The sequence below is a fragment of the Varanus komodoensis genome, unplaced genomic scaffold (genome assembly GCF_004798865.1).
Source record: "Varanus komodoensis strain SLA01 unplaced genomic scaffold, ASM479886v1 scaffold7_3, whole genome shotgun sequence".
NCBI lineage: Eukaryota > Metazoa > Chordata > Lepidosauria > Squamata > Varanidae > Varanus > Varanus komodoensis.
In genome coordinates, this window is record NW_025336480.1 from 15,857,892 (window position 1) to 15,883,198 (window position 25,307).

At 39.7% G+C, this 25,307-nt stretch overlaps 2 protein-coding genes and 1 long non-coding RNA gene across 8 annotated transcripts; 2 read left to right on the forward strand and 1 right to left on the reverse strand.

Moving 5' to 3' along the window:
• Window positions 1-1,539: 1,539 nt before the first annotated feature.
• Window positions 1,540-18,081, reverse strand: HNRNPH1 (heterogeneous nuclear ribonucleoprotein H1). Of its 6 annotated transcripts, none has more exons than XM_044454651.1 (14): window positions 18,013-18,080; window positions 17,721-17,849; window positions 9,023-9,151; window positions 8,241-8,396; window positions 7,924-8,067; window positions 6,121-6,259; window positions 5,055-5,233; window positions 4,888-4,959; window positions 4,697-4,830; window positions 4,440-4,575; window positions 4,127-4,210; window positions 3,948-3,998; window positions 2,797-2,889; window positions 1,540-2,282 (listed from the first exon to the last, which is right to left on the reverse strand). In XM_044454651.1, exons 2-14 carry the CDS (start codon window positions 17,767-17,769, stop codon window positions 2,164-2,166), a joined length of 1,485 nt encoding a protein of 494 aa, XP_044310586.1. In that variant the 5' UTR covers window positions 17,770-17,849; window positions 18,013-18,080; the 3' UTR covers window positions 1,540-2,163. The 6 variants fall into 6 exon arrangements, with proteins under 6 accessions (XP_044310586.1, XP_044310584.1, XP_044310587.1 ...); XM_044454649.1 differs by having other exon boundaries at window positions 9,023-9,157; XM_044454652.1 differs by having other exon boundaries at window positions 4,697-4,809; window positions 9,023-9,157; window positions 18,013-18,079.
• Window positions 10,821-16,537, forward strand: LOC123035949 (deoxycytidine kinase 2-like). Its single transcript, XM_044454655.1, has 7 exons — window positions 10,821-10,999; window positions 11,773-11,888; window positions 12,168-12,361; window positions 12,803-12,950; window positions 14,189-14,304; window positions 15,053-15,152; window positions 15,979-16,537. The coding sequence occupies exons 1-7, from the start codon at window positions 10,906-10,908 to the stop codon at window positions 16,000-16,002; spliced, it is 792 nt and encodes a 263-aa protein (XP_044310590.1). The 5' UTR covers window positions 10,821-10,905; the 3' UTR covers window positions 16,003-16,537.
• Window positions 17,445-19,830, forward strand: LOC123035950. The gene is made up of 2 exons (XR_006417059.1): window positions 17,445-18,390; window positions 19,351-19,830. It is a non-coding gene; the product is annotated as an uncharacterized LOC123035950 (long non-coding RNA).
• The last annotated feature ends 5,477 nt before the right edge of the window (window positions 19,831-25,307 follow it).

Sequence of the window (25,307 nt, forward strand, 5' to 3'; positions counted from 1 at the left end):
AAAAAATTTGGAAAGAGGCTTTATAACAGATACGTGTAACAGACTGGGGTATTACTGGGCTGGTTGACACAATGAAAGTAAGATACTGTGGCTCATATTAAGACATTAATCCACAGTGGTTTATTTAAAGTGCAGCCCATACCAGAAATACTGGAGGGTTCTTTTCTCCTCCATCGAGTCATGCCACCTGCATTCAGACAACACAGTGCTTGGTATACTCCAATCACATGCAATTTAAATAAACCAGTGGTTTATTTGGAGTGTGCATACCAGGTCAGTGTAAGCAGTGCTGACTAGGAAAATAACTGAATCCTGATTGGTTTAGGTAGTGACTGAACAAGAAAGGTACTGGGGAAGAAATATGCAAGTAGCACCAAAGCCATGGGATTTGAAGTTGCGGGAACAGAAAAGGATGTAAAACACAACCAGTGGACAAGCAAAAGCAAGAATGGAGCACTCTATAGTATGACTGAGCAGTCCTGAGATGAAAACCAAACCCCAGCTAAGTGAGATCTCACGATACAGACGAGAGGCTCTGGCCTACTTCACTGCCAAATTCACTCCCCCAGTTGGCCTAATATGGAGAGGACGCTCACTATTCCATCCCCAGTAATCCCAATGATTTGCTTCCCCCAATACTGCTAACAAAGTATTCTATTAAGGTTGTGCATGCTGCTTTTAGAACCAAAAGGACTGTGCATTCCTTGGGTAAAATTCATGGAAGACGACCATATACAATTACATGAAGACAGCAGGAAGCTCAAAAAGAATGCCTAGTGGCCATAAATGATTTCGTGCAGACAATTGCATAGAAGGAATTGCATCGTAGCACTGGAGGAAACAGAACATCTTGAGCCATTCCAGCCTGGTTTCAGGCCTGGCTTTGGGGCATAAACTGCCTTGGTTGCCCTATGGGATGACCTTTGCCAGGCAAAGAACAGGGGGTAATGCATCTGTTGGTTCCTGGACCTTTCCACACTTTCAGTACCATTGACCATGGTATCCTTCTGGACAGTTGAGGGTTAGAAGCACAGCTTTGGAGTAGTTTACTTGGCCAGCCAATTCCAGGAGGTAGTGCATGGGAAATGGGGCAGTGTCATGGCAATTATTCCATGGAGTTCCACAGGGCTCCATTTTGTCCCCCATGCTATTCAAAATGTACATGAAACCACCAGGAGAGGACACCCAAAGGTATGGGCTGAGGTGGCACCAGGTGACACCCAGCAGTACCTCTTTTTCATCTAATCCAGATGAGGCAGTGACAGTTCTGAATCTATCCTTTTTTTCCAGAACAGAAAGATAATGGTGCATGGAAAACATTCTAAAGCTGTCTCATGTTCCCTAAGGGTTATGGAAACATTGTAGAGAGCAATGGATGGGTAAACATCAGATGCTGTACTTTTTACAGAATACTTATTCTTGGACAAATTCCATTTCATGGGTTACCACCAAGCTCTGTCAAAACATTGAAGATTTTTATTAGACTAGATATTTCAGAATAGTTGCTGGCAGAATAGTGCTCATTTAAATCAAAATAAATTCCAGTTTTTAAAAGGAAATTTTATTTTAACAAGTTTCACTTAGCGCAATACACCTAAAAGTAAATCACAATACAATGAAAGATTAAATCAAGGCCTCAGATTTCATACGAACACCAAGACCAAAATCCTAAAGGTAGCTGTATTGCATCTCGCATTTCCCCATTAACTTAAAAAGCTTAAATGTGTCTTACAAGATATTAAAAAGAAAAACTAGAACTAACATGCCAAATGTTCACTTGGGTTTCCAACACAGCTCCTATTATCTTGTTTGTACAAAAAAGCATGTTCCTGAACATGCACTGAGAACAGTGTTTGGTGTTATATGGTATAAGAGCAACATTTAACATAATTGAAACAGCTTTAACCTAAATACGCTTACTGCTCAAATACACTCCTACAACAAAAACTGGAAAAAAGCTGAAAATTGTTTAACAGGAACTTCTTTACTTGACTCACACCCTAGATGAATGTTTCAGCATATTCAAAAATACTGAACCTGAATGTTTTAAAATGATCCTGATTTCACTTACAAGTAAAGCATAAATCACAAGCTTGTATTGCAAAACTGTTAAACTTAGTTTTTTGTTTTCTTAAAAAAGTTGACCAAAAATTAGGAGACCAGTTACATTCCCCAGCCACCACTCATGTTGGACATGTTAGACATTCCAGCCATGCCGTTCACTCCCATGGATGCACGATTGCCACTGCTGTAGTAGCTGCTGTTCATTGCACTCTGGTTACCTAAGTCAAATAACAAGTTTGAGAATTTACTGCAAAAGCATAATACTCTTTACACATAAGGCAATACATGCCCCCACCTCCAAAATTATCCCCTCTTATATCACCTTGCATAATCCTGTACTATTAAAAAGACAAACTTCCTTCTATGTATCACAAGTTAAAAATTCTATAAAGCCAACTGCAAACCAGTTTCCCAGATTTTTTTTGGTAAAGTGTGTGCACAGCAAGTCCTAGTACATGTTCATGCCCTCCCTCTACTGATATCCAGTGCACATCACTTTTCATGCCATGAGATTTTTTTTTTAAACTATGCTTTATCAATGGCTATCAGGAAACTTTCTTGCTGCTCTAAGACTTGTTCTCCAAGTTTCCTAAAAGACAGCTAAAACCAAATGCCTGAACAATCTTAAAATATCTGAATTATTTGCCAAAGATAAATTATTTGCCGTTGATCCTTGCATACGAAGACTTAACTCCAACAAACACCCAACTAAGACTAATAAAAACATCTTACCATATCCGCTCATGCTGCTTTGACCACCATAGCCTCCTCCATAACCCCCACTCAACTGTTGGTTAGTTGGACCACCATAACTGGATTGGCTTCCTTTCAAGTTAAGGATATGCATGTTAAGACCTTGACTACCACCGTCTTTTATAAAGAACCTATGCACTACACGCTTCTGAAAAAGGGCAAATCTGCCCCTATTTTATAGTGTGCCTGGATCTCTATTGCTAGTTTTTCCTTTGTTGATAAAGGAGGGAGTTGCAGACACTTTGCTAATAACCGATTTATTCATGCTTGTGGTATTATTTGAACCATTCAATAAAGTAGGGAAGTAACTCTTGTATTATCTGAATATGGTATACTTATTCCTTACTTACATTTCTGCACATTCATCTCAATTATACTGAACCAAATCTGAAAATGTATTTGGAAATATGGAGCTAGGTATTTTGCGGCTTACACAGCTTTTGGAAGCTAACACACAAGACAAGCCATTTTGTACATATTGCTCGAAACACAAGGGAGATGCCAAACTGCAGTCTTCCACATCAATGACTAGAAATTCTATTCTACAAAACTCTTCTACATTTAAAAAACAGACAAAACAATGCAGAATTCAATGGATTATAATTCTATGTAATTAGCTCACTTATTTCACATCTCTGCAAAACTTTTTTGCAGTTGAGAATATGAAGTTTGCTTTTTTAACTTAATCTTATCTTGTAAAGCACAAAATCTAAGCCATTCTGCAAAGTGCTATAAAAGCAACACACACACACAACACACCCATTCAACTGATACCAACTATCATTTTGAGACTAAAACACAATAAAGCAAACCCAGCTTCTGAAATTATTAGTTCCAAGTAACAGTGAAGCCCACAGATAGAGCACCCAATTTGGGGTCAGTGTTTAACAAGACATTAGTATGCAAAATTACCACTGTGACAGCTATCACTCATGTAATTCCACCCAGTGGCCCATAAATTCTTCCCAGAAACAAACTATAGCAACATTTAGAAAGAGCATCTATTCCCCACCCCCAATATGTTATCATTCCCCTCCCTGGAAAGCAGTCATCCCGCCACTCATACAACACACACATTAATTTATTTAACAGCCTAATTGTTGGAATGTATACCTAAAAGGTTTATATACCTGCCAATGTGTTAGTGTTCCAATCTTGAACTACCCCTTCCGTTTCCTTGACTGTGATTAAGACAGAATGTTGAATTTCAGTTTTAGACCACTTAGAATAAGCACAAACTGTACAAAATTAGCTATCTGTATAAAAATAGCAGGAACATTTAACGCAAAACTGAACTGCTTACACATACCCATTGCTCCCATCATCTGACTGCCATATGCACCACCACTTCCTCCAGCTGTAGAATTCAAGAAGAGTTCTACATATCGGTGTTCTAAGGAAACAAAAGAATAGTAATGGACTTAACATAGACAGATAGGTCAGGTCACTTCACATACAATGTAAGGATATAATTATCTTGATACAAAGGATAGACTCCTTTTCAATGCTGAAAATTACATGGCTTGCACTTTCCCCCACCAGATTTCCAAAACATTAAAGGTAAGACCAATAGCAAGAATATAAAAGAGTGCACTATTCTGTAGAAAGCACGCTTAACTTACGCATATTTGCTTTGTCTTTGGACATTGCAGCAACAGCATCCTCATGAGTCGCAAATTCAACATCTGCCTCTCCTGTTACTCGGCCATCAGGTCCAATTTCTATGTGTACTCTTACAGGATTAAGGGGCGAGAAGAACTAAGAGAACATTAGAAATAGGTCAACATTAATTCAATGAAAAATTCTGTACAGTCTAAATGCAAGTCATCTTGAGAATACTGCATCAACCAAATACAAGCCAGCCAAGACAGTAACTTACATTGTAAATGTCATTCTCTGTAGCTCTGTAAGGTAATCCTCTCATATGCACACAGTGACCAGTTGTGCTTTGGAAAGTAGATGATCCATCACCGTATCTATGATCTGACATGCCTGTAGAAAGGACAGTCCATTCTAAATCTTTTGTATGTAGAATGAGTTGCTTCATTTGCCCTAATCAGGAATACTTACCTCTTCCAAATCTATCAGATCCAAAGCCATAGCCATCATTATATCCGTTGTAGTCATCATAGCCACCATAGCCTGTAAATCACAATGTAAAATATGTTGAAATTACTTTTGCCAGTACACCGATTTCAGGCAATTTCTGAAACATAAAGTAAGTTTTGCATATTTACCTCCACCATACGCACCACGTCTCATTCTTTCAAAACCACTTCCTCTACCGAGGCTATTATAGCCTCTTCCTACACCTGGCCGGTCATAAGGACCAGGCCTTTGCATGGCCATTAGTTTGCGAGGTGGATCATAATGAGTGCGCACTTCTGCTCTGCTGCTCTTGAAGATTTCAATGTACCTAGAGGTTTATACACAAAGCTAATTGAGTTTTTTAAACTTTGCACACCGAATTATACAGATTAATACAGTCTAAAACCATAGCCTTGGAACTGGCAAATTTAAGCCAGATTTTATAGTTTACAGTAATAAACATCCAAGGCTTATTCAATAAATCATTTTGAGATTGTGTGTGTGCTCATTAAGGTATCCCAACCTTAAGGGTTAGGGAGAGCAAACTAGTTTAACTTTTGAATAATTACAACACATTCTGGAGGGACAAGTCCACTCAACAGCACCCAACATTTTGCTCATATGGCAATATGCAAGAGGATTAAAAAGCTAGCCTCCGCCAACATTTTAACCCATCAGTACACTCCAAAAAGGTTTGTGGGCTCATGAGCCCATCCTATGCGTTTGCACAGCAAATCAGCATAGGCAAAAGATGCATGCTTCCATTATTTAAGTCACAAAACTTAGAATAAAACCCTTTGTGACATTTGGGAATTCATATGTGAAAAATTATACAAGAAAATGTTACATCAATGTATAGAACAAGTTTAGCAATCACATTTTCTTATGGTAATAAGATACTAAGTGTCTTTAAAGCTAGAGGCATAATTGGTGCTATTAGAGAAATTTAAAGCCATAGTCTCTCAACTTTCTTAAAAAAAATCTTTAAAGTTGTTCAGAATTAACAGCTTGAGTGGTCTGGGGAATAGCAGAACTAGCACATCAGCCAATCTGCACATACATAAGCATAAAATTAACATTCATGACACAATTGAAGGTGTTAGTAGGGTATGACATTACATATAAGTAAGGTAAGCACTTAAGAAGAGAGAATATGGATTTAACAACAGTTTACCATAAGAAGAGTGACATATCCAACCAACCATCCATCCCCACCTGTGCCCTATTCTTTCCTTGTGTTTCTTTAGAGCCTTTTCAGCTATTTCCTGTGAAGCAAACTGCACGAAGGCCTCCCCCGTACTCCTCCCCTGGAAGTCCACCGGCAATGTTATCCCATTTGGCACGATTTCCAACCCTTCAACCCAAGGACAAATAACCCCAGTAGGGGGGTAATATTAACATCACAAGCCCAATCATGATTTTCTTATAGCTTTACAATACACCAGAAGTTATACTTTAAATTTAGAATCAGCATAGTATACTATTAACACTAGAACAAGAACATGTCAAACACAAAACACTTATCATATATATATATATATATATAATCTGACAGATTCTTAACTCAGATTGCTTGCATAAATTTCTGCAGCACTTAATTAACATCCTCTCCATTTAAGTGCAGGAAATATTAAGAGAAACATTAAAATAATTTTTACTAAAAACATTTCATCTATTACTTTATATTTAAATATACAGTAAAATCAATTCTATAGATAATAAAATACAGCAAAATCAATTCTACAAACAAGTCCTAATTAGACTCAAAGAGAACTTCATGCAAAATATTTAACAAGTCTAGTAATGAAATGAAGAATCTGCATTGTCATACTAATTTCAAACAAATATATATATGAACACAATTAAAACTGGTAAAAAACAACTTAATAACAAGTTCAATAAATCTAGAATTATGCAAGTTGATCTCATCACCATTAGTTCAACAAAAAATACATTCAAACTTATTCGAACTATTGCAATACATTCTAAACATTCTGATGATTTATCTTTGTTTTAATCTAAGCCTTGTTTCTCATATGCATGTGCAGTATTTCAGCCTCAAATTAGTTTTTATAAAGCAAACAGTTGTAATACATGCCAAATCTTGAAAGTAACTTATATTTGTAAACATACATATAATCTGTACTCTTACTACAAATTACAATAAAACTAAAGTTTCTACTCCTTATTTTGAAGTAAAAAGACAAAAAACAATATTGGTCAAGACACTCCAAAATCCACACTGGGCAATGCAACCAGGTATCTGCAGCACCTAGTCCAGACTAATTCGTGAGTCTAAAACTGCAGAATTTATAACTACAACACTGAAGGGCATTTGTGCATCATTCCCCATCTTCCTCCCCCCACTGCATAGCATCTAACCTGATGACACTTTCTGAAATGTCACTGTTTAGAAAAATTTGATTAGTCCTAATACATATATTGCCCCACTGTGGATTTTAGCATAATTCCAAGATTTCATCACTCTTTCAACCAAGCTATGAGTACAATATTCAATTACTCTGTTTTATTCAATTACCAGTCTCTCTCCAACCTCATGCCTAGATGTTTTCAACTACAACTTCCAACACTCCTGACCATGCTAGCTGGAGCTGATGGGAGTAGAGTCCAAGACATCTAGAAGGCACCAGGATGGGGAAGGCTGATCCAGATATTCAAAGTCAGATAATTAAACACTCTAAATGCTTGACTAAGTAAAGTGGAAGGTAACTTTCCCTCCAGTCTACCAATATTTACTTTATTAAAGTGCCATCCAAACATTGTTTATGTGGTTGGGATGCTGCCAAGTTTCAGACAATACTTTAAATTCTGGAGGCAGTTCCCAAAGACACAGACTATTTAAATTATTATTCTATATTTAAAAATACTTGAGGCACAAACCATTCAAGATTGGCAGTTTAAATATAATTTGTTTCAATACTATTGCTGCTGGGCATTCAGTGCCACTAAAATTCTAGTTTTGCCCATAGCTATAACTAAGACTTGTACCCCACATACCTGAGAAAAACTGAACAATTTCTTCCTTGCTACAACCAAATGGAAGTCCTCTAAGACGTACAAAACCATCATTAGCAGTATCAGGGCTGTTAGGACCAGTATGCTTCAGAACCCAATCCATTTCAACGTTGTTTGACTTGAAGACTGCAAGAGGCACTTAGAATTAATGAACTTTGGAATTTAGCACAAAAAGGTTAATGCACGACAATCATTTGGAGAACAGTTTCACAGTAACATACACAGAAAATAGTCATGCATCTAAACTCCACCCAAATCAAACACTATTTAGTCAGTTACTATGGCAATTCAATCCAAACCTTCAACATATCTGTGTCCCATTGTTTCTCTGTCTTTCTTCAATGCTAACTTCACATCTTCTTCTGTTTCCAATTCAACAAATGCTTCTCCACTTGGTCGACCTTCCCTTGTGTAGATAAAACGGACCCCAGAAGATCCATTTAATATTTTGCATTCTAAGAGAAAGTGGAAGAACAAGTTAAAACACACTGACAGACCTCTGGCATAAGCACCATTGAGTTGAACGCACTTAAGTGTGGAAAGGCTTGATTCATAATGGTATGTTAGTTTTTAGCAGACATCGCTGAAACTATCTTTCAAGTATCTTGAGGTATGGAGAAATACATGATCACTGAACATGGCACTTCACAGAACTTGCCACCGATTAACAATCAAAATTGTGCATAGGAAGGTACTAGAAAACAAGAATAAGCAACAGGTGTGAATTTTACAAGTCCTCAGTATCAGCAGTTATAATTCTTAATTCTTTACAGTCTTAAATACAGACTTAAACTACATTTGGTATAGTCTCTGAAAGGACAACTATAATAAAGTGACTGCCCCTCTTACCATAGGGAAGTGTACTCAGAAGTACTTTAAAATGTGCACCTTACTACTTCCCCAAAGCTGAGCAATAGATTTAATCCAACCTGTAACATAAAACAGGATAATGGAGAAGAAAGAACAACTCTGCAGCAGCTTTGCATTTTGTGAGAATATTGGGGTACACCCTGCAGACTCATGCCATCGCAGGACGTAGTTAAAAGGGGTGCGACAGTAAGGGAACACGCAGGCGCCTTACCCGAGAAAAACCTCTGCACTTCATCCGCAGAGCAGGACCAGGGCAGCCCCCGCACTTTAACGACATAACCTTCGCCACCTTCGGTGTTTAACATCATGCTGGAAGTGAGTGTAGTCTCAGTTTCCCCTTCTGTTGCTACGGGGCAAACAAAGACATCGCCACACTGAGTGGGGCAGAAGATCCGTAAGCCAACGCACCCTCCCCCGCAAGGATTTGCTGTTTCCCGTCCCCCACTTTAAGTATCGACAGCACGTACACATAGGAACAGAAATCTTCGTCCGTGGAAGCGCGGGCGGTTTTAAGAGTCACTTCGCTTCTCCAAACACAGAAGGGCCGAGCGGGAGTACGTTCTTAGCAAATGGCGCCGAGCGGTTACTGCGTTTCCGCTCGGGCCAGGCCTGGCGCCGACTCCGCCTCAAAAAGAAATGCTTTCAGTCGCCGAGAGCAACCCGGAAAAGAAAGAGCCGCGTAGCGGGACTGCTGGCCTAGTCGAAGACCTCAGAGCAAAAAGACTGCGATTAACCGCTAGTAAACTACAAGCGAGCTCACCTGCTCCTCAACTCTGGCGCGGCGTGGCCGAAAATGGAGGCAGGCGCGCATGCGTGTACCTAAGCTCCCTCATCGCGCATGCACCGTACGGTCGGCCAGGTCCCTTCCCCCAACGCCTTTAACTATCATCTGCGCATGCCTTCTAGTAGTAGACTCGCTTCTCTCGAAAAAGCCTAGGAGGCGGCCGGAAATTCCTACACCCATTTCTTTGGGAAGTTCCCACTGAATTTCGGGGTAAAATCGCATAGGGCCTATCACAATACACTTTCCTACCGCAACCAATGTCGCTCCGAGAACGTACATCCGCTTAACTAGAGGTCTAGCGGTGGCATATGCACGCGTTTAAGAACAAAGCTCTCGCTCGAGGAGTCCGCGCGTTCGTTTTGACTTTAGCCACAAAACAACTAATCAGCAACAATTCCCATGCTGTACGTGCAGCTCAGGACATCGTGGCAGCTCTAGTATTTAAATCACTTTGGACGAGACACCACGCTTTTCTCGGAGACACGGTCAACAAAGTGTATCAGAGTAAAGCTGTACAATGTCACTCCTTCGCATTTCGACACAAATTGTGCATCTTAAAGCTTCAATCCTTATACCCACTTCCCCGAGAGTAAGCCCAACTGTAATAGGACGTGTTTCTGAGTAGACATGTTTATCTGATTGCACTGTAAAATTCGCAACGTGCCTTAATCAAATATGCAGAAGACCACCGTTCAGGCGTTCTACCATCGAGAATGTGAGCCTAAGCATTCTTGCAATAGAAAATTATCGATTTTTTAAGTTTTCATCTTTCCCAGGCGAAACGTACCAGGGAACAGTCTAAAGAATGCTGTGAGCCCCATAAGGGAAACCGGAAACGAAAGCCTTTACAAACACCTGATTCTCAGCCCCTTCTATATATAATGGCGGCTTTATACCACTGATTTCATGCATACTTAAGCCTCCTCAACCTAGGAACACCGTTAAGAATCAATTTGGGTAAGGTACCATTTCATTCCATAAAATAGCCATGATCTATATCGTAAATCCCAGCTGGATCCACAAGACAAGCCGCGTCTGGTTCTTAGTGTTTGCAAAGAGTCTGCTAGTGAATACGGGCGGCTACTGTAAGCTTGTCTGAACATCCGCCCACTATCAGGGTGTTCTAGAATTGTCTAAAAAGCGGGAACAGAGTAATAAACCGTTTTTGAAAACTAGGAGGAGGAGCAAGGGCAGAGGCTGGTCGTCGCCTTAGATTGGCTGACAAGAGGCGGGACTTCTGAACTTTAGTAAAGGCGCGGGGATAACTCGCTCCATTTCCTCCAGTACCGCAGCAAACAAATACTTTTGGCATGAATCCCCCAGCTAAGCGCCTCTGCCCGACCGGCTCCCTGGATCGCAGCTTCCAAAAACGCCTCAAGAAAGTTTCGATTGAAGGGAATATCGGTAAGTGCCCTTTTGTATACTTTTTGTTAACACTTGCATGCATTCGTGAAGCAACGTGTCTTGTTCAACTCAGGCTTATTCCTCAAAAAGTCTCCCTTTGCTGGCGGAGAACTGCTACTCTTTTCTCCCTTTCTTCTAAAAACTCCGCGGTTGGCTGATCTAAGTTTTATGGCGCCAAATGCCCGGAAGTTGTTTTTCACTCTTTTGGAGGGAACGAACGAGCCGGCGCTTAAACTCAGTGAACAGAAACAGTGTGGCACCACGGCGCCTTTAAGCTACAACTATGAAAACTCTCATAAAAAGTCAAAACCTCTCATAAGCAGGCAAGTACTCTTCAACAATGCCGAAAATAAGCCAACAAATCAGCCTTCAGTTCTTGGTTCACTTCTGTTCTGTGATTTTAGAAGTAGGTCCAGCTTAACAAAACCTCATGGAGGAAAATTTCAAGCAAGTCACAAGATAAAGCTGCCCCAAAATCATGCTTGTATTTTTCATTGATAGTGTGTAAAGGCAGATTCTGTTGGAGACAGAACATTCACACACTTGGTATTTTCAGAGAACATGCTACACTATTCTTTTCAGGACTGCAAACAGAGTAGATGTGGACAGTCCAAAACACTCCAAAATAAGGGCTTTGGGGGGGGGAGCAGTAAGTATGCACATGGTAGTGAGTTACTTAAGTTATTTTAAGATTTTGAAAGATGGTCAGGGACCAGAAGATACTGATTTTCTAATAGAACAAATCCCTACCCCAAGTATGTTTTTCTTCACAGCTGCAGGAAAGTCTACATTTGTCCAACTATTAGAAAAATACAGTGATGAGTGGGAAATAATTCCTGAACCAATTGCCAAGTGGTGCAATATTCAAACATCTGAAAATGAGTGCCAAGTAAGTGCTAACTGTTGTATCTCAGTGCGGGAGGGAGAAAGAAATCATGAAGTGCTCCTAAAACTTTGGCTAATGAAAGCCATCAAGAATAATGATTTCAGGACAAGAGCCAGCCAGTTTTAAAGACTGTTAATACAAGTGCTGAAGTAGTCACAACAGCTAGGAGTGCTTCTCTGCCATCCTATGTTTTACCTACAAGAAAACTGGCCAATGTAGATTTTAATACATGGGAAACTTAAGTGACTGAGTAGTACTTGACAGGCATCTTTTTATCATCAGGAGCTTTCAACATCTCAAAAGAGTGGTGGAAACCTGCTTCAAATGTTGTACAGCAAACCTACACGATGGGCTTATACATTCCAGACTTACGCCTGTTTGAGTAGAGTTAAAGCACAATTAAAACCAGTTTCTGCTAAACTGCATGAAGCAGAACATCCTGTGCAGTTTTTTGAGAGATCAATCTACAGTGATAGGTAAGAATATGCATGAAAATATTACAGTGCTTTCAGAAACATGTGTTCTGAGCAGCTACAAGTATGCTACAATTTAATTACTACAAATGCAAGAATCCTCAATGAGTTTCCCATTTTGAAGTGGTACCTATGGAATTAGACATATTTATATTTGATGGGAATGTTAACTCAAGATTCCTATTTAAGATTTCCAAATTCTCTCTTGCATTTTTCAACACCATTCCACAAAATCGCTAGTTTCAATGAGCCAAGTTTATTTGCCAAACTTGATAGAGGAAGATTTTAGGAAGTATAGGCTATCAATGCTTTTCAGCCAATGTTTTCTTGGTTCTAAGTCTCCCTTGTAAGGCTTGTAGTTCTGTTCAGCCATGTAAAGTAAAATTCTGCAGATGTTTCAAAGTACATTTTATCTAGTTACATACAAGAATCTTTTTATTCCAGGTATGTATTTGCTTCCAACTCATTTGAATCAGGAGACATAAATGAAACTGAATGGGCTATTTACCAGGACTTGCATGCATGGCTTCTGAACCAATTTGACTCCAGCTTGGAGCTAGATGGGATTATCTACCTTCGGACAACCCCTGAGGTAAGTGTCACTCCCAATTTCCTCAAAGGTAGCTATACTTTTTAGGTGCAATATCAACACCAAATTAGGAGATTCACAGTATGCATATACACCTGTAAGAAAAACCTTATAAAAACTACATATTTTCATAGTATCTAAAGTGTGTACGTTGAGATTTTCCAACTTGTGTCCCACAAGGATGCTCTTGAAGTTCAGGAAACTTTCCAGAGCAAAGGCTGATGAAAGCAATGCAAGAGCATCCATGTATGCACAGAATTAGGTGATTATTATACAGGACTCTAGACTCAGTAGCCATTTACTGAGCCACATTATTTCAACTGATACAACTACTGAAGCTATAAAACAGGTTATTGACTAAACAAGACCAAATCACTATACTGTTATTTTAGGTCAACACATATTAAATTATACCTATTGTCCTCAAGAAGTGACAAGAGGTATCTTCTAGACAAAGCTTTAACTTTTCTCCTTCACTGCCCAGAAGACTTGGATTAATGGACAGTATAAAGTGTCACAAATAAACTGATCTTAATCAAATGCTACTTACTTAGAGCAACTGTAGTTCTGAGGCAAGTCTAAAACAAGAATCCAAATGTATTGACTGTCATTCTGATGTCAAGAGATTCTATATCAGTATTTGCTGTTGCCAAGAGACAACAATGGGTACTCAACTATTTGTTTTAAAACATTCTTGTGTTAGTATGTTATTCATTAAATGTAAAACAGGTAAGGTAAAAATCCCAAACTTGATTTTTAAACAATAGTAGTATTGAGCAGATGCATTTCAGTGCATCATCTCAATTTTGGTAATCATGCTGTATCTTCAGTATCCAATTCTAAGTAACAAGCTGCATTATCAAGAATCTGAAATCCATTTTTTCCATCAAGCAAGTTTACTATTCATTAAGGATACAATCCTAAGATTATTTATCTGAATGTAAATTCAAACTGAGCTGATATCAATATGACATGCTTCCAAATTAGCAGGCTTTGGTTTAGGGTGTTACATCATGCTTAAGCCAGCAGAAAACTCATATCAGTGAAAACAGTGCATACAAAGGAGTAAAGAGCACTTTCTGCTTCTAGCAAATGTTTAAGTCAAAATGTTAAAGGATTTATGTAGGGATTATGCTACATGTAAAGGTATGGAGTACCCACTGTAAAAAAAAACTTGTTAGATGCACTTTCCATATTAACCAGTCAGCTTGGTTTTCTATTTTGGCATTTAAAATTCATAGAAATGCATGGAGAGGCTGAAACATAGAGGAAGAGAAGAAGAACAAGGAATTCCATTGGAATATCTAGAAAACCTTCACTATAAGCATGAAACCTGGCTTCATGAGAGAACAATGAAGTAAGCAACTTTTACACCTTTGACACTTATGCTGGGGCACAAGAACATCTAATCAAAGCCTTTAATCATCTGATTACATAAAATCTAATTCATCTGGTACACTAGATTACATTTAGCCCACATCGCCTTACTATCACGTTTCCTTGCAGAATGCCGTCCCGAAAGAGTCAAAGTTTTACTTCACAGTACAGTAATAGCTGCATACTAACAAGTGTTCAGCTGTTGTTAAATGCTTGTTTTTAGGATTGTTGTGTTATTACCAGTCTGTTACACAGGTCTTCAACTGAAAGCTCAGGTTTAACTAAAAATAATTCAAATTAGTGGTCAAAATTATTCTATCATATGGCAAAAAATCCAGGTTATGTGACAACTGATGTCTAAATCAAGGCAATACAAGCTTTCTGTTAGCTCAAAAGAACTTTATCCTGACAAGCAGAAGCAGCTTTTCTGAGCCATAACTACCACAGTTAGTTTATAAAATTATTAATTTTAAGTGCATCTCGTCAGAGTCAAACATTCCAATCAAGTCACTGGGGATTATTTTCAGGTAAGCACTCAACATTAGGAAAGTGAACTATGTCCCATTGCCCTTAAGATCTGATGAAACCATCTGTCTAGGTCAAATGTTTTCTAGAAATAGCTGATTTGAGACAGTGGGATGTTTAATTACTGCTGGAAGAAAGGCAAAGTGACTTTCCTATAGAATGGCTAAAGTATACTTACAGTACACTCTAATTTTGTTTTGCAGGGTAGATTTTGACAACCTTAGAGACATACCCATTTTGGTTTTAGAAGTTAATGAAGACTTCAACAACAATGAAATAAAACAGGAGTACTTACTGGAAAAAGTAAGTATCTTCCCTGTCACCCCATGTGATTTTAAAATCAATATGCCATTGAGTTTAGTTCAATCTACATTTTGTAGTTAAGATATACTTCACAAGATTCTTTCTTCAATTGGTCTTCTTGGATGCTGTTGTCCTTATACTTTGTTTATAGCCTGCTTCATAATCTAGTTAATTCCAGTACCTGAATGTCAGTTCTAGTGATTTATACCTGCAATTTACAAAGTTTGCCTGTCTGAATACTCTTGACTGGCTTTTATAACACAATGTTTTGCTGGTATTTTAGATACACATAATACTCATACACCTAAAAAGGTAGTAATGCTTAAATTCCTGAATACATATGGGACATTTTCGATCAAAAAATACTACCATGAAAATTGCTTACTGCAGGTTAACCCAAAGCAATTATTATGACTGTTAAGCATTAGTGGGCCCCATACCAACCTTGTTAGTCAAACTACGTTTACTAATGTTTATTAAACACATGCCTGACTTGCCTAGCAAATAAGTGTTAGGTAACTTTAAAGATGCAAGAGGGCACAGGAGGACAGAGACCCAATCCACATCCCCATGCCAGGGTGTTTCCCCTCAGCTTTGAACAGATTGAGTCCAGTATTAGACCTTATCTTAGAAGAAACCTGCTTCAACTGCAGTGAGAGGATGATTTGTAATTCCACCCCTGTACTCAGCTTTGAAGTAAATAGCCCCCCTTCTGCTTTACAGGCAGACTAGCATGCAACTGTTAATGGATGTGCACATCTTGTTTGTCCTGGTATTCTGATCTGAATGGCCTTGAACACTTAGTTCATTTATCTTGTTTTCACAGGTAAAGGCATTCTTGACTACGTAACTAAGCTACTGCTCAACAACATCTGGAAAACTGGCATTTCTTTCCTGTGTACAAATTGCTTAGCTATCAAATAAACTAATAGATATCAAGAGACTATTTGATATCAAACAAGATGCTGTTTTCTATTTGGACACGTAAATAAAGGCAGAAGGTTGCCACATAAAGAACTAAGAAGCGGTGACTCACACCATCTTGTTCAACAAAGTTTGTGTAACCTTGCTACTGGGTGTGCATGAATAACAGGTTGCTAGAATGTTTTTGTCCAGCTGGATAAGCTGCTTTGGTGCTTTAAAGATGCTCATGTTGCAATAAACATTGTGAGGTTGGTATCTGTCTTTAGCTAGAATCAATTCATACAAGAAATGTTTCCTTCAATACAGCACCACTATATTTACAAATATTGCTGTTACTCGTAATAGTGATTTCAAACTGAATGCAAGCACAAAGTTGTACGATCAGGATCTCATGGGGAAAGAGTAATGTAACAAGAACTGAAGTGATGGTATTGATGAAAACTGGATTAAAAGCCATTTACACAGGCAACTTGAGTGCAGTTAAGTTTTTCTTAAACCTTTGTAGCGGAATCTTTTCTGGTCCTTGGGATAATGGAAAAAATAAAGTTCAAAAACATGGAATTGCCTGCACCTTCAGGCTGCCATGCTGAGAGTTGTAGGACCTTGTTCTGACTGAATGCACACAGAATTGTACCAAGTCTTTTCAGTAGAAGTTTGACTCCCAAGTGAGTTCTTAAGTTTGTATTCCTTAGCTAGATGAAGCTATTCAAACCACCTACATAAGGAATCATAAGTTTTCAAAACATCACACTTTTCGGAAAGCTACATGCCATGGTGCCTTGGTCACTACAATTAGCACAGGTAACATTACAATCGAGTTTTAAGGCTAGATAAAAATGAAGCCATGGTGATGAGGCTTCGTTTCCTTTCGATTGAGCGTTTTGACAAGAGAAGGAAAAAACATCTTTAAAAAACACCCAGTATAGGTCAGGTCGCTGTGGAGAGAAGCGGCGGGGGGAGGGGGCATGAACTTCAACCCACGTTGCTCCACCCGATCGCCTCGTCTCAGTACCGCCGTCGGTCACGTGCTCCGTTCCCCTCCATTTCGGGGATTTCCAGAATGCCTATAAGAAGAATGCTTCCTGCCCCCTCCCTCACGCGATCCTTGATCGCTGCTCTTAGCCAACTTTATTACTCCCTCAAGTGAACGGGCGGGGGGGGGAGAAAAGCGAGGAGGCAGGAGAAACAAAACCAAGTTGATGCCAACCGTTCCCTTCCGCTGCGGCCTGTACGTTACGCTCGCTGCTGCCTAGGCCTCGGAATGGCCGCCGAGAGCGCAGCGCGCCGTCTAGGCAACACCCACCACAATGGCGGAGGCAGGACGTGGTCAAAAGGAGGGGGGAAGGAGTGGAGGCTCACAATAAACAGGGGAGCGAAAAGGAGCGTCACTCGCTTTTTCCGCTGGGAAGGAGCGAGCTCGAAAAGGACTGGGGCAGCAATTCTAGGCTCTCGTCTGTGCTAACCGCACCGATATTGGGGAAAGGGGGGACTTACAGAGCAAAATGCGACGGATCGCGGCGCCGGAATCGAGGCCCCTCCCCCCGATCTGCGCCAGCGCTCGAAAACCCGCAGCAACGGCCTTAACGGTCGCTGGGCCGCAGATCCCTTCCATCCTCGCCCTGCCAATCAACGGAGCCCACTCACCAAGGCCGGGGATCTCTGGGCCGGTCTCCTCGGTGTGACACGGATCCATCACGCCTAGTCTTTTTCTTTTTTGTTCGGTGACGATTGAGGAGGATACGGAGAACGACGAATAATCAGCCAAGCGGGGCGCTAAACAATAAGAGCAGACGAGGTGGTTAAAAGAGAGCTGCGCGGGTTGGCGAAGAAACACTCGCTTTTCCTGCCAGAGCTGGCATGTATGATTTTACCCCCTTCCCGCCGGTCCTCGAAATCAGGCCACCCGCGCGCCTTCCGCTTTTTCCCCTGGACTCACCAAGCTTCCTCGCGGCTCCTCTTCGCCTCTATAAATAACTCCTTCCCCCACTTGTAGGCTTATGACATCAGATTAAGTAACCCCTCCCCATTCCCGTCCCCGTCACCAGCCAATCGTTTGGTTACAAAGGAACCGAAGAGGCGGCCTCTTCAGCCCCCTCTTTCCTTCGTTTAAAGGCCCCCGGTCGTTGTATTTTTCAGCGCAGAATACTGGACACGGGCTGGGAAAAGCAAGGGGCTCGCTACTTTCTGTCCCCGCTTAAGAGAAAGAAGCAAATTCCACCGAGCTCCATAGGACTAATAGAGTAAGGGAATAGGGTGGGACGGAGTTGCGGGGCTTACCTCTTGCAGACACTGGATCAAGTTATCTTTGTCAAAGGTCTGTGAACCTCCCTTTCTGCTAGTGGACACCCTCTTGGCTAGAGTTTATAAGTCAAAATATGTGCACTTGGTACATTTTTCACTTCGTGGGTACAGATGTTTTCCACTCGAGGTAGCGTTTCTTTGACTTTGTCCCAGCACTGCACAAGTTCCTTGCACAGACTTCATCTCATGGCTGTTGACAAGTGAAAGAAGTCTTTAGCCATGCTATTTGGTAAACTTGTAAAAAGAATCCGTTCTCGCTGGCTGACTGCTGCTCCATTGTGATGACCAATTTAGGGGTGCTTGCAGCAAAACTCTTTCTGTCCCCTATATACATACCAGCAATGGATCATCATCTTTCAGTTTTGGTTCTTTTTATTTAGCTCATAAAAATCTGTGTGCTGCCTCTGTCTTATTCTCAAGTCATATTCTCCCTGATTTAAGGCAAAGGAGAGAGAAGGCTGCAAATTCAAGTGAGCTACTTCTTAGCTGCAGAACTGTTCCCCTTTTCCTCACCTATGTTGCACAGGGACCTAGTTCACATGTTATGGGGGCAATTCCTGGGCAATTCCTAATTCAAGAATTGCTGGAGGCAAGCACTGCATTTGAGCTGCTTCCAGTTTAATCAGCAACCCAGGAACACCCCATTCCTGGTTTTGTGGCATCCAAAGCTAGAAACTTGGTGTTGATAATGGCTAAACAATACAGAACCAATCCTCAAACCACCCAGAAGTTCTGGGTTCAGACAACATGAAGCAACCCAGGAATGCCCTATTGAATTGAAATTGAAATGATTCACACACAATGCTCATCCATGGAATTGTCTCTGGGACATCTGAACTGGTTCATGGGCAGGATACTTTGGTACTGGCTCTGCATCAGAGCTGTTACACTGTAGCCCTAAAAATTGAAGTTCAAGTGTTTCCACTTGTAGGAAAGTCTAAAGTTTCTGCCATTAATTTTTTTTACTCAACAGGTGGTTAATCCAATGGAACGCTTGGCTAACCAACTTTTAAAGGCTGCCTCTGGTTAATTTCTTCCTTTGATCCATGTTTAGTTGGAAATGAAATCTAAAGTGGGGCTTTTTGTCAGATAAATGTACACGGAACTGCATCTTACAGTTGGAAAATATTTCCTAACACCCAGTCTAAATCTTCCATTTCACTTTGAAAACTTTATTGCTTCATTTTGAATGTTGTACACAGAACATGTTATTGCTTCATCCTGGCTGGAAGACATTAACTGATACAAACAGCATTGCCAAACACAGCTTTAAACCTATTGCAAGTGACCATGAGGGCCTTGGTAGGAAGATGAAGGGCAGAGCTGATCTTTTGTCACTGGGGACCAAGTATAGGAGTTGGATACATTTTACCTGGGGAAAAGATCTGGGAGTCTTGTCTAGACTACAACTGATTACCTTTAATAATAAAATTCAGTCTAAACTGTATGTAGACCATGCTTGCGGATATATATGAATTTTTTTCTCTGACTCTATGCATGTATTATTCAAAATGTGTGAATCCAATTCATTCTTTAGAAGAGAAAGTGTACTTGTGGAACAAAGCTTGACTTCTAGTTTGATAAACAGATTAGCACTTTCAGTCCAAAGTCCCCGAGTTCCTTGAGCATTGACAGAGAGGTAGTTGGTGAGTGGAGGAAAGCGCCATAATCAGTGACATTGGACCCAGGGATGTGTTGCTAATAGGATTTGAAGGCCCAAAATACGTGAGCAAATGCCCATGGTAAACACACCCCATGCAGCCAAGCCTGGCTATATGGGGAGCTAGTTCATGATTTTCAACTCAAAAGACCAAAAAATATAATATTACATAAATTATTCTAATTATAAAATATTTGCACCACATCAGTTTTTTCAGAATATTAAAAAGCTGAGACATGATAATACTTTTATTAGACCCAAACAAAAATTGACAGCATAGTCAACAAATTTCAGAAAACTAATTTTTTCGGTTTATGATGATTTAAAGTGTTATGAGTATATTCCTTTAAATGTTCATAAGTTTCAGAAAAAAGTGAGCAGTAAAAGAGGGGAATGAGAGTGTGAGATGATTGGTTGGTGACTGAGATTGTATGGAGGAGCTTGGAAGTGTGCAAGGAGAAATATTTATTTATTTATTAGATTTATATGCCACCCACAAGTTCAACAGGAGTCTCTAGGCAGCTTACAGCAAACAATATTGCAAAAGCTAAAATACTAAAAACAATGAAATCAATTTTATATAAAAACCAGAGCAATATAACAATTGGGCATTAAAATTGTATCAAGTGAGCAGAACAACAATATACAACAACAAATTAACAAGTCAATTTAAAATAATTTATTAAAATACCTGGAGAAGAGAATTGTTTTCACCTGGAGCCAGAATGAGAAGAATGTTGGCACCAGGCAAAATTCTCCAGGGAGCCTAGTCCATAAATGAGGGGCAGCAATTGAGAAGTTCTTCTATTTGCCACCCCTCTCATCTCCTTGAGGGATGGCTCTTTCAGAAGGACCTCCTGCCCCAATCTTAATGGGCAGGTAGGTATATATAGGAAAAGGTGGTCCTTTAGGTAGCAAGGTCCTAGCCATTTAGGACGTTGTATGTTAAAACAAGCACTTTAAGTTGGGTCTAGGCTTCAACTGGTAACCAATGTAATTTACATAGAATTGGTATTATATGGGTTCATGAGCTGGCACCTGCTATTAACTATGTGACCCATTTTTGGACCAGGTTAATTCATCAGACTGTAACAGATACTTTCAGACAGTCAACAGTTGTGATCTGTCAGCAGTTTGCAGAATCTACAGAGGCAGCCTTCTCATTAGAATCTCAGAGTGGTATAAAAAGCATTTAAGACTCAAATGGAAAGGGAAGGAAGTAAAGGATATACTACTTAGAGGCTATATTAGCAACTAGGAAGAGTCAAAACCTAATATTGTCAAGTATTACAAGGGTCTGAGAGATAGAAGCTAACAGAAACCTAGGTGAGTGCAGAAGGGAAAGGTTAAATTCCTGGTAGCAGCATTGCATACTAAGAGAAAGAGAGGAAGGTATCAGAAAAGCTAAAGACACTTCATATCAAAACAAGTAATAGAAGTGTACTCATGACAGGGTTATATATGATGTTAAATAAATATAACAAAAGTGGGGGCATGTCTGAGACCATGGTAGAAAAGCTCTAGTGTGACCCATGCTGTAATTTCAGAAATGTAGAAACTGTAAGCAAAATGTAGAAACTTCTATGACTCATGAGACTATTGTATGGGATGTCACTGTGGTTTTATGTCAGAAGGAGGCTATGTTACAAGTTTGTATTCAACCCCCCCAAAATAATGCCTAGATCCAGTTTGTCCTTCTTGTTGATGGCTATGGCATATAGAGGGAATAGTGGATGACTGGCTGCACAAATGGTGTTGTTTGGATTCATGGAGCATGGTGTATTATTCTATGATGAAGGACTTGTGGCAGAAGATGGGCTGCATCTCACCAGGACTGGGGAGTATGCATTTTGTCAGGAATCTCACAGTCTAGTCAGGAGGACAAATTAAATCTTGCAGGGAAGGACAATGGAATAACAGAAGAGTGGCTAACACCTCCTACTGGGGGGAATGGAAGTATGACTAAAACCAGCATGGTAGTGCAGGTAAACACTAATATGCAAGGCGAGAAGCAAATATGTGGGTTGGAGTGTACAACCCATGATTTCCAATGTCTCTATATGGGAATAAACAGGACAAACTGGACATGTTAATAAAGGAAAGCAAATTGAAATTAATCCTTGGATTATGGGATGGCATAGAATTGAAAAGACAGACAGGCAGAGTGGTACCTCTTTGTTAGAGTAAAATGGTTCCATTGCGATAAGCATCAAATTCTGTTGCTTAGCAAAATGACACCTATTGCACTAATAAGCTGAAACTTGGCATCCTTGATTTATGTGATAATGTATAGAACTATGTCAAATTTCAGACCAATTACAGTTACCGCAAGCACCATATGTGGTGCCTCCTCTTTTAGGTGTGGAATGTGAACTTAAAAGTCACATGTTACTCCATGGATTGGATCCTGGCGTGGAGGGATACCGAGGCATTAACCTCACTCCCTCCTTGCCCCTACAAAATTCCTAGTGTTCAGCTCTCTCTCCCATGACGGAATCTGAGAAGAAGGCTTTTTTTTAGTTAATTTTGAAAGAAAGTGGGTGATGTGAGAAGAGAGTGGAAATTAAAATGTGCCTGCAAAAATAGACAGCCAATTACTCCATACAACATCCAGTCTTGCAGCCCATTTGTACAACAGCAAGTTTTGATTTGGGAGAAGTCCTGTGAAGTCCTGGACAGTATCCAAGGGTCCATAGGATATTTCAGAATCTGAGCTCCAAGGTCACTGCTCCACAGACTCAGGCACTGAAGATGGGAATTGAAGCTCTGTCCCTCTCCCAGGTGATATAGAAAGAAATGTGCCAGCTGCTTCTCCAAGGCTGGAAGTGCAAGCTCAGAGAAGCATTAAAAAGAGGCTTTTTGAGCAAAAGTGTGGGGAAAAGACTGGAAAGTCCAGGATACAAGCTATTTTGAGACTTCAGCTACTCCACTTCCAAAATGCTTTAGATAGACAGTGAAGTTCATTAAGAAAAAAAGCAAGGCACAAAGGACAAGGCATTTCTCCAGCTCTATACAGGATGCTCATAAGCCCCTTTCTTCATGGACTAATGAGTACTTAAGGGTGCAACGAACAGGATTGTGTCCTTTGAGACTTACCTTAAATTGTATACTTGCCTGCATTGCTCCTATTAATTCATTGCTTCCTTTTAGCTCCTTATTAATTTGTTCCTGCAAATATTTTCAATGTTCACTAGTGGCTTTATTCAGTTTTCAGTTTCATAATGGTGTTTTGGTGGCTAGATTTTTAAAGATATCTATGTACAACTGGGCTACTTATTTTTATAATGGTTAAGGTAGAAATACTATTTTTTCTAGAGAGCTCAATCTTATGTAAGTCCCACTAAACATACTAGTAAATCTTTCTCTGTAGATTAGCAGCAGTATTTTTATGAGCAATTCCTTGAATTAAGATAGAAATCCCTCCTTTCTACTGTATGTTACTCAGTAAGCTGCAATACAACAGTAATGCAAGGGCTATAATATTTTGTCACATTCCTTTTTTGGTGAAAGGAATACTCTTCAACTAGCAAAACCATTCTGAGCTATCATCTAGAAATTCCCGTATGAACATATGTATGCACCATTACATGGAAATAAACTGCATGCATATGAATCTGCAGTCTGTGGACTGTAAACATACGTAGATTGTATACTGTCTAGATCAACCAAACAAGCTTTAAATACAATCTGTTTCATAAATTTTTAAGAAATACTAGGAAATAAAGTATCTCAGCCTTGCAGGATTAACAAATGTACTGATTTTGAGCACCACTCAGAATTCCTTATTTGCTTAATTGGATTGCTTAATTATTTATAATTCACTGGACTTGTAGGCCAGAGCCTTCCCACCAAAATGTTTTCATTAGGAACTTGCATATAATATCATGCAAGAAAACTGAGCCCAGAACAACCTTAGCTCCTCCCTCCCTCTGAATTGATGTCAGAGTAGGCTATTTGAAGCAGAGAAGGAATGTGCTGAAAGAGTATGCTTAATTCTTATCACTTCTTTTTATCTGCAACACCACAGCACCCAGCCTGCTTTATCCCTTCCAAATATTGTACATGTCAAGTATTTTACATTTTAAGGTGGGAAACTTTCCAGTAAAAATCTAAATGTAGTAGTAAATGAATATTTTCCTATTTTTTTTTTTTTTGGAACTTGAGCTAGTGTGAAAAAACATTTCCATGTCTTAAAACTCTTGTCTTAAACTCTCAGGGTTTTTAAAGTACTTGAATATGAGACAATAGGGACACTGAAACCTGGTGGGGTGAGACTCATAATTGGAATGAGGGTGTTTAAGGATAAAACTTTTTCAAACAGAATATAGCAAACAAGAAGGAAAGATTATTAACACTGTATGTTAAAGAAAGGCTGAGGATGGAAGGTTGATTGAGAGCAGTTGGATAAAAAAATAAAAAGAGGAAGCCATATCATTGGGTTTGTAGGTAACTACAGGCTATGGGTTCAATAAACCATGGGCTGATGGGGAAATGCAAGAGAGAGTAGGTATCTTGCCTGCAGCATGCCCTCCTCTTTCACTTTTAATTTACAATCCACAATTGCCTGGTTGTGGAGCATGATGTCTGAACCTGCATAGCTGGATTATTTAGAGTTTTCTTCCTATTTTTTTGCCAAAGAAAAATTCTAGCAGGCTCCTTATCCACTTAGGTCAATGATGCAGGCAACATGAAGAATGATGAAGAAAACATAAAATGGACATGCTGGCTTTCTGCATTTTGTATACTAGTTCAAGGAAAAACGTTACAACAGCAGAACAGCAGATCAGACTGTGATGCTGACGGTATGACGGTGCTTCTCAGATTATAGTCTGGGCTGCAGAGGGACCTGGTACCCGTCATTCCAGTTTCTCCTAGCTTTCAGCAACCTTGCCATATGGCCATTCTGCTCATTGCATACAGGAATTGGAATGCTTCTGAAAACAGCTGCACATAGTTTGATAGCTGCTACTTATCTGAAATGGGGAAGAAGCAGAAGCCACTGCTTAGAGCACAGTCAGCAAAAGATAAGTTCAAACATACACTTCTAAGTAGGAACAGTTCCAGAAAAATGTTGCATAACTCCCAAAGTGAAAACAACTAGGAGGAATAGAGGCAATGGTTCCAAAGAGCTAAGCGGAAGTAAAGGCATTTATATACATTCTGGTAAAAGGTTAATATGTTTATTGTTTCTAAGTAGAATTCATTTTGTTTGATCTGTTTGTGAAAGCTCCTTCTACAACAATGTTGCCTTCTCCTCTACAAAGAGTGGC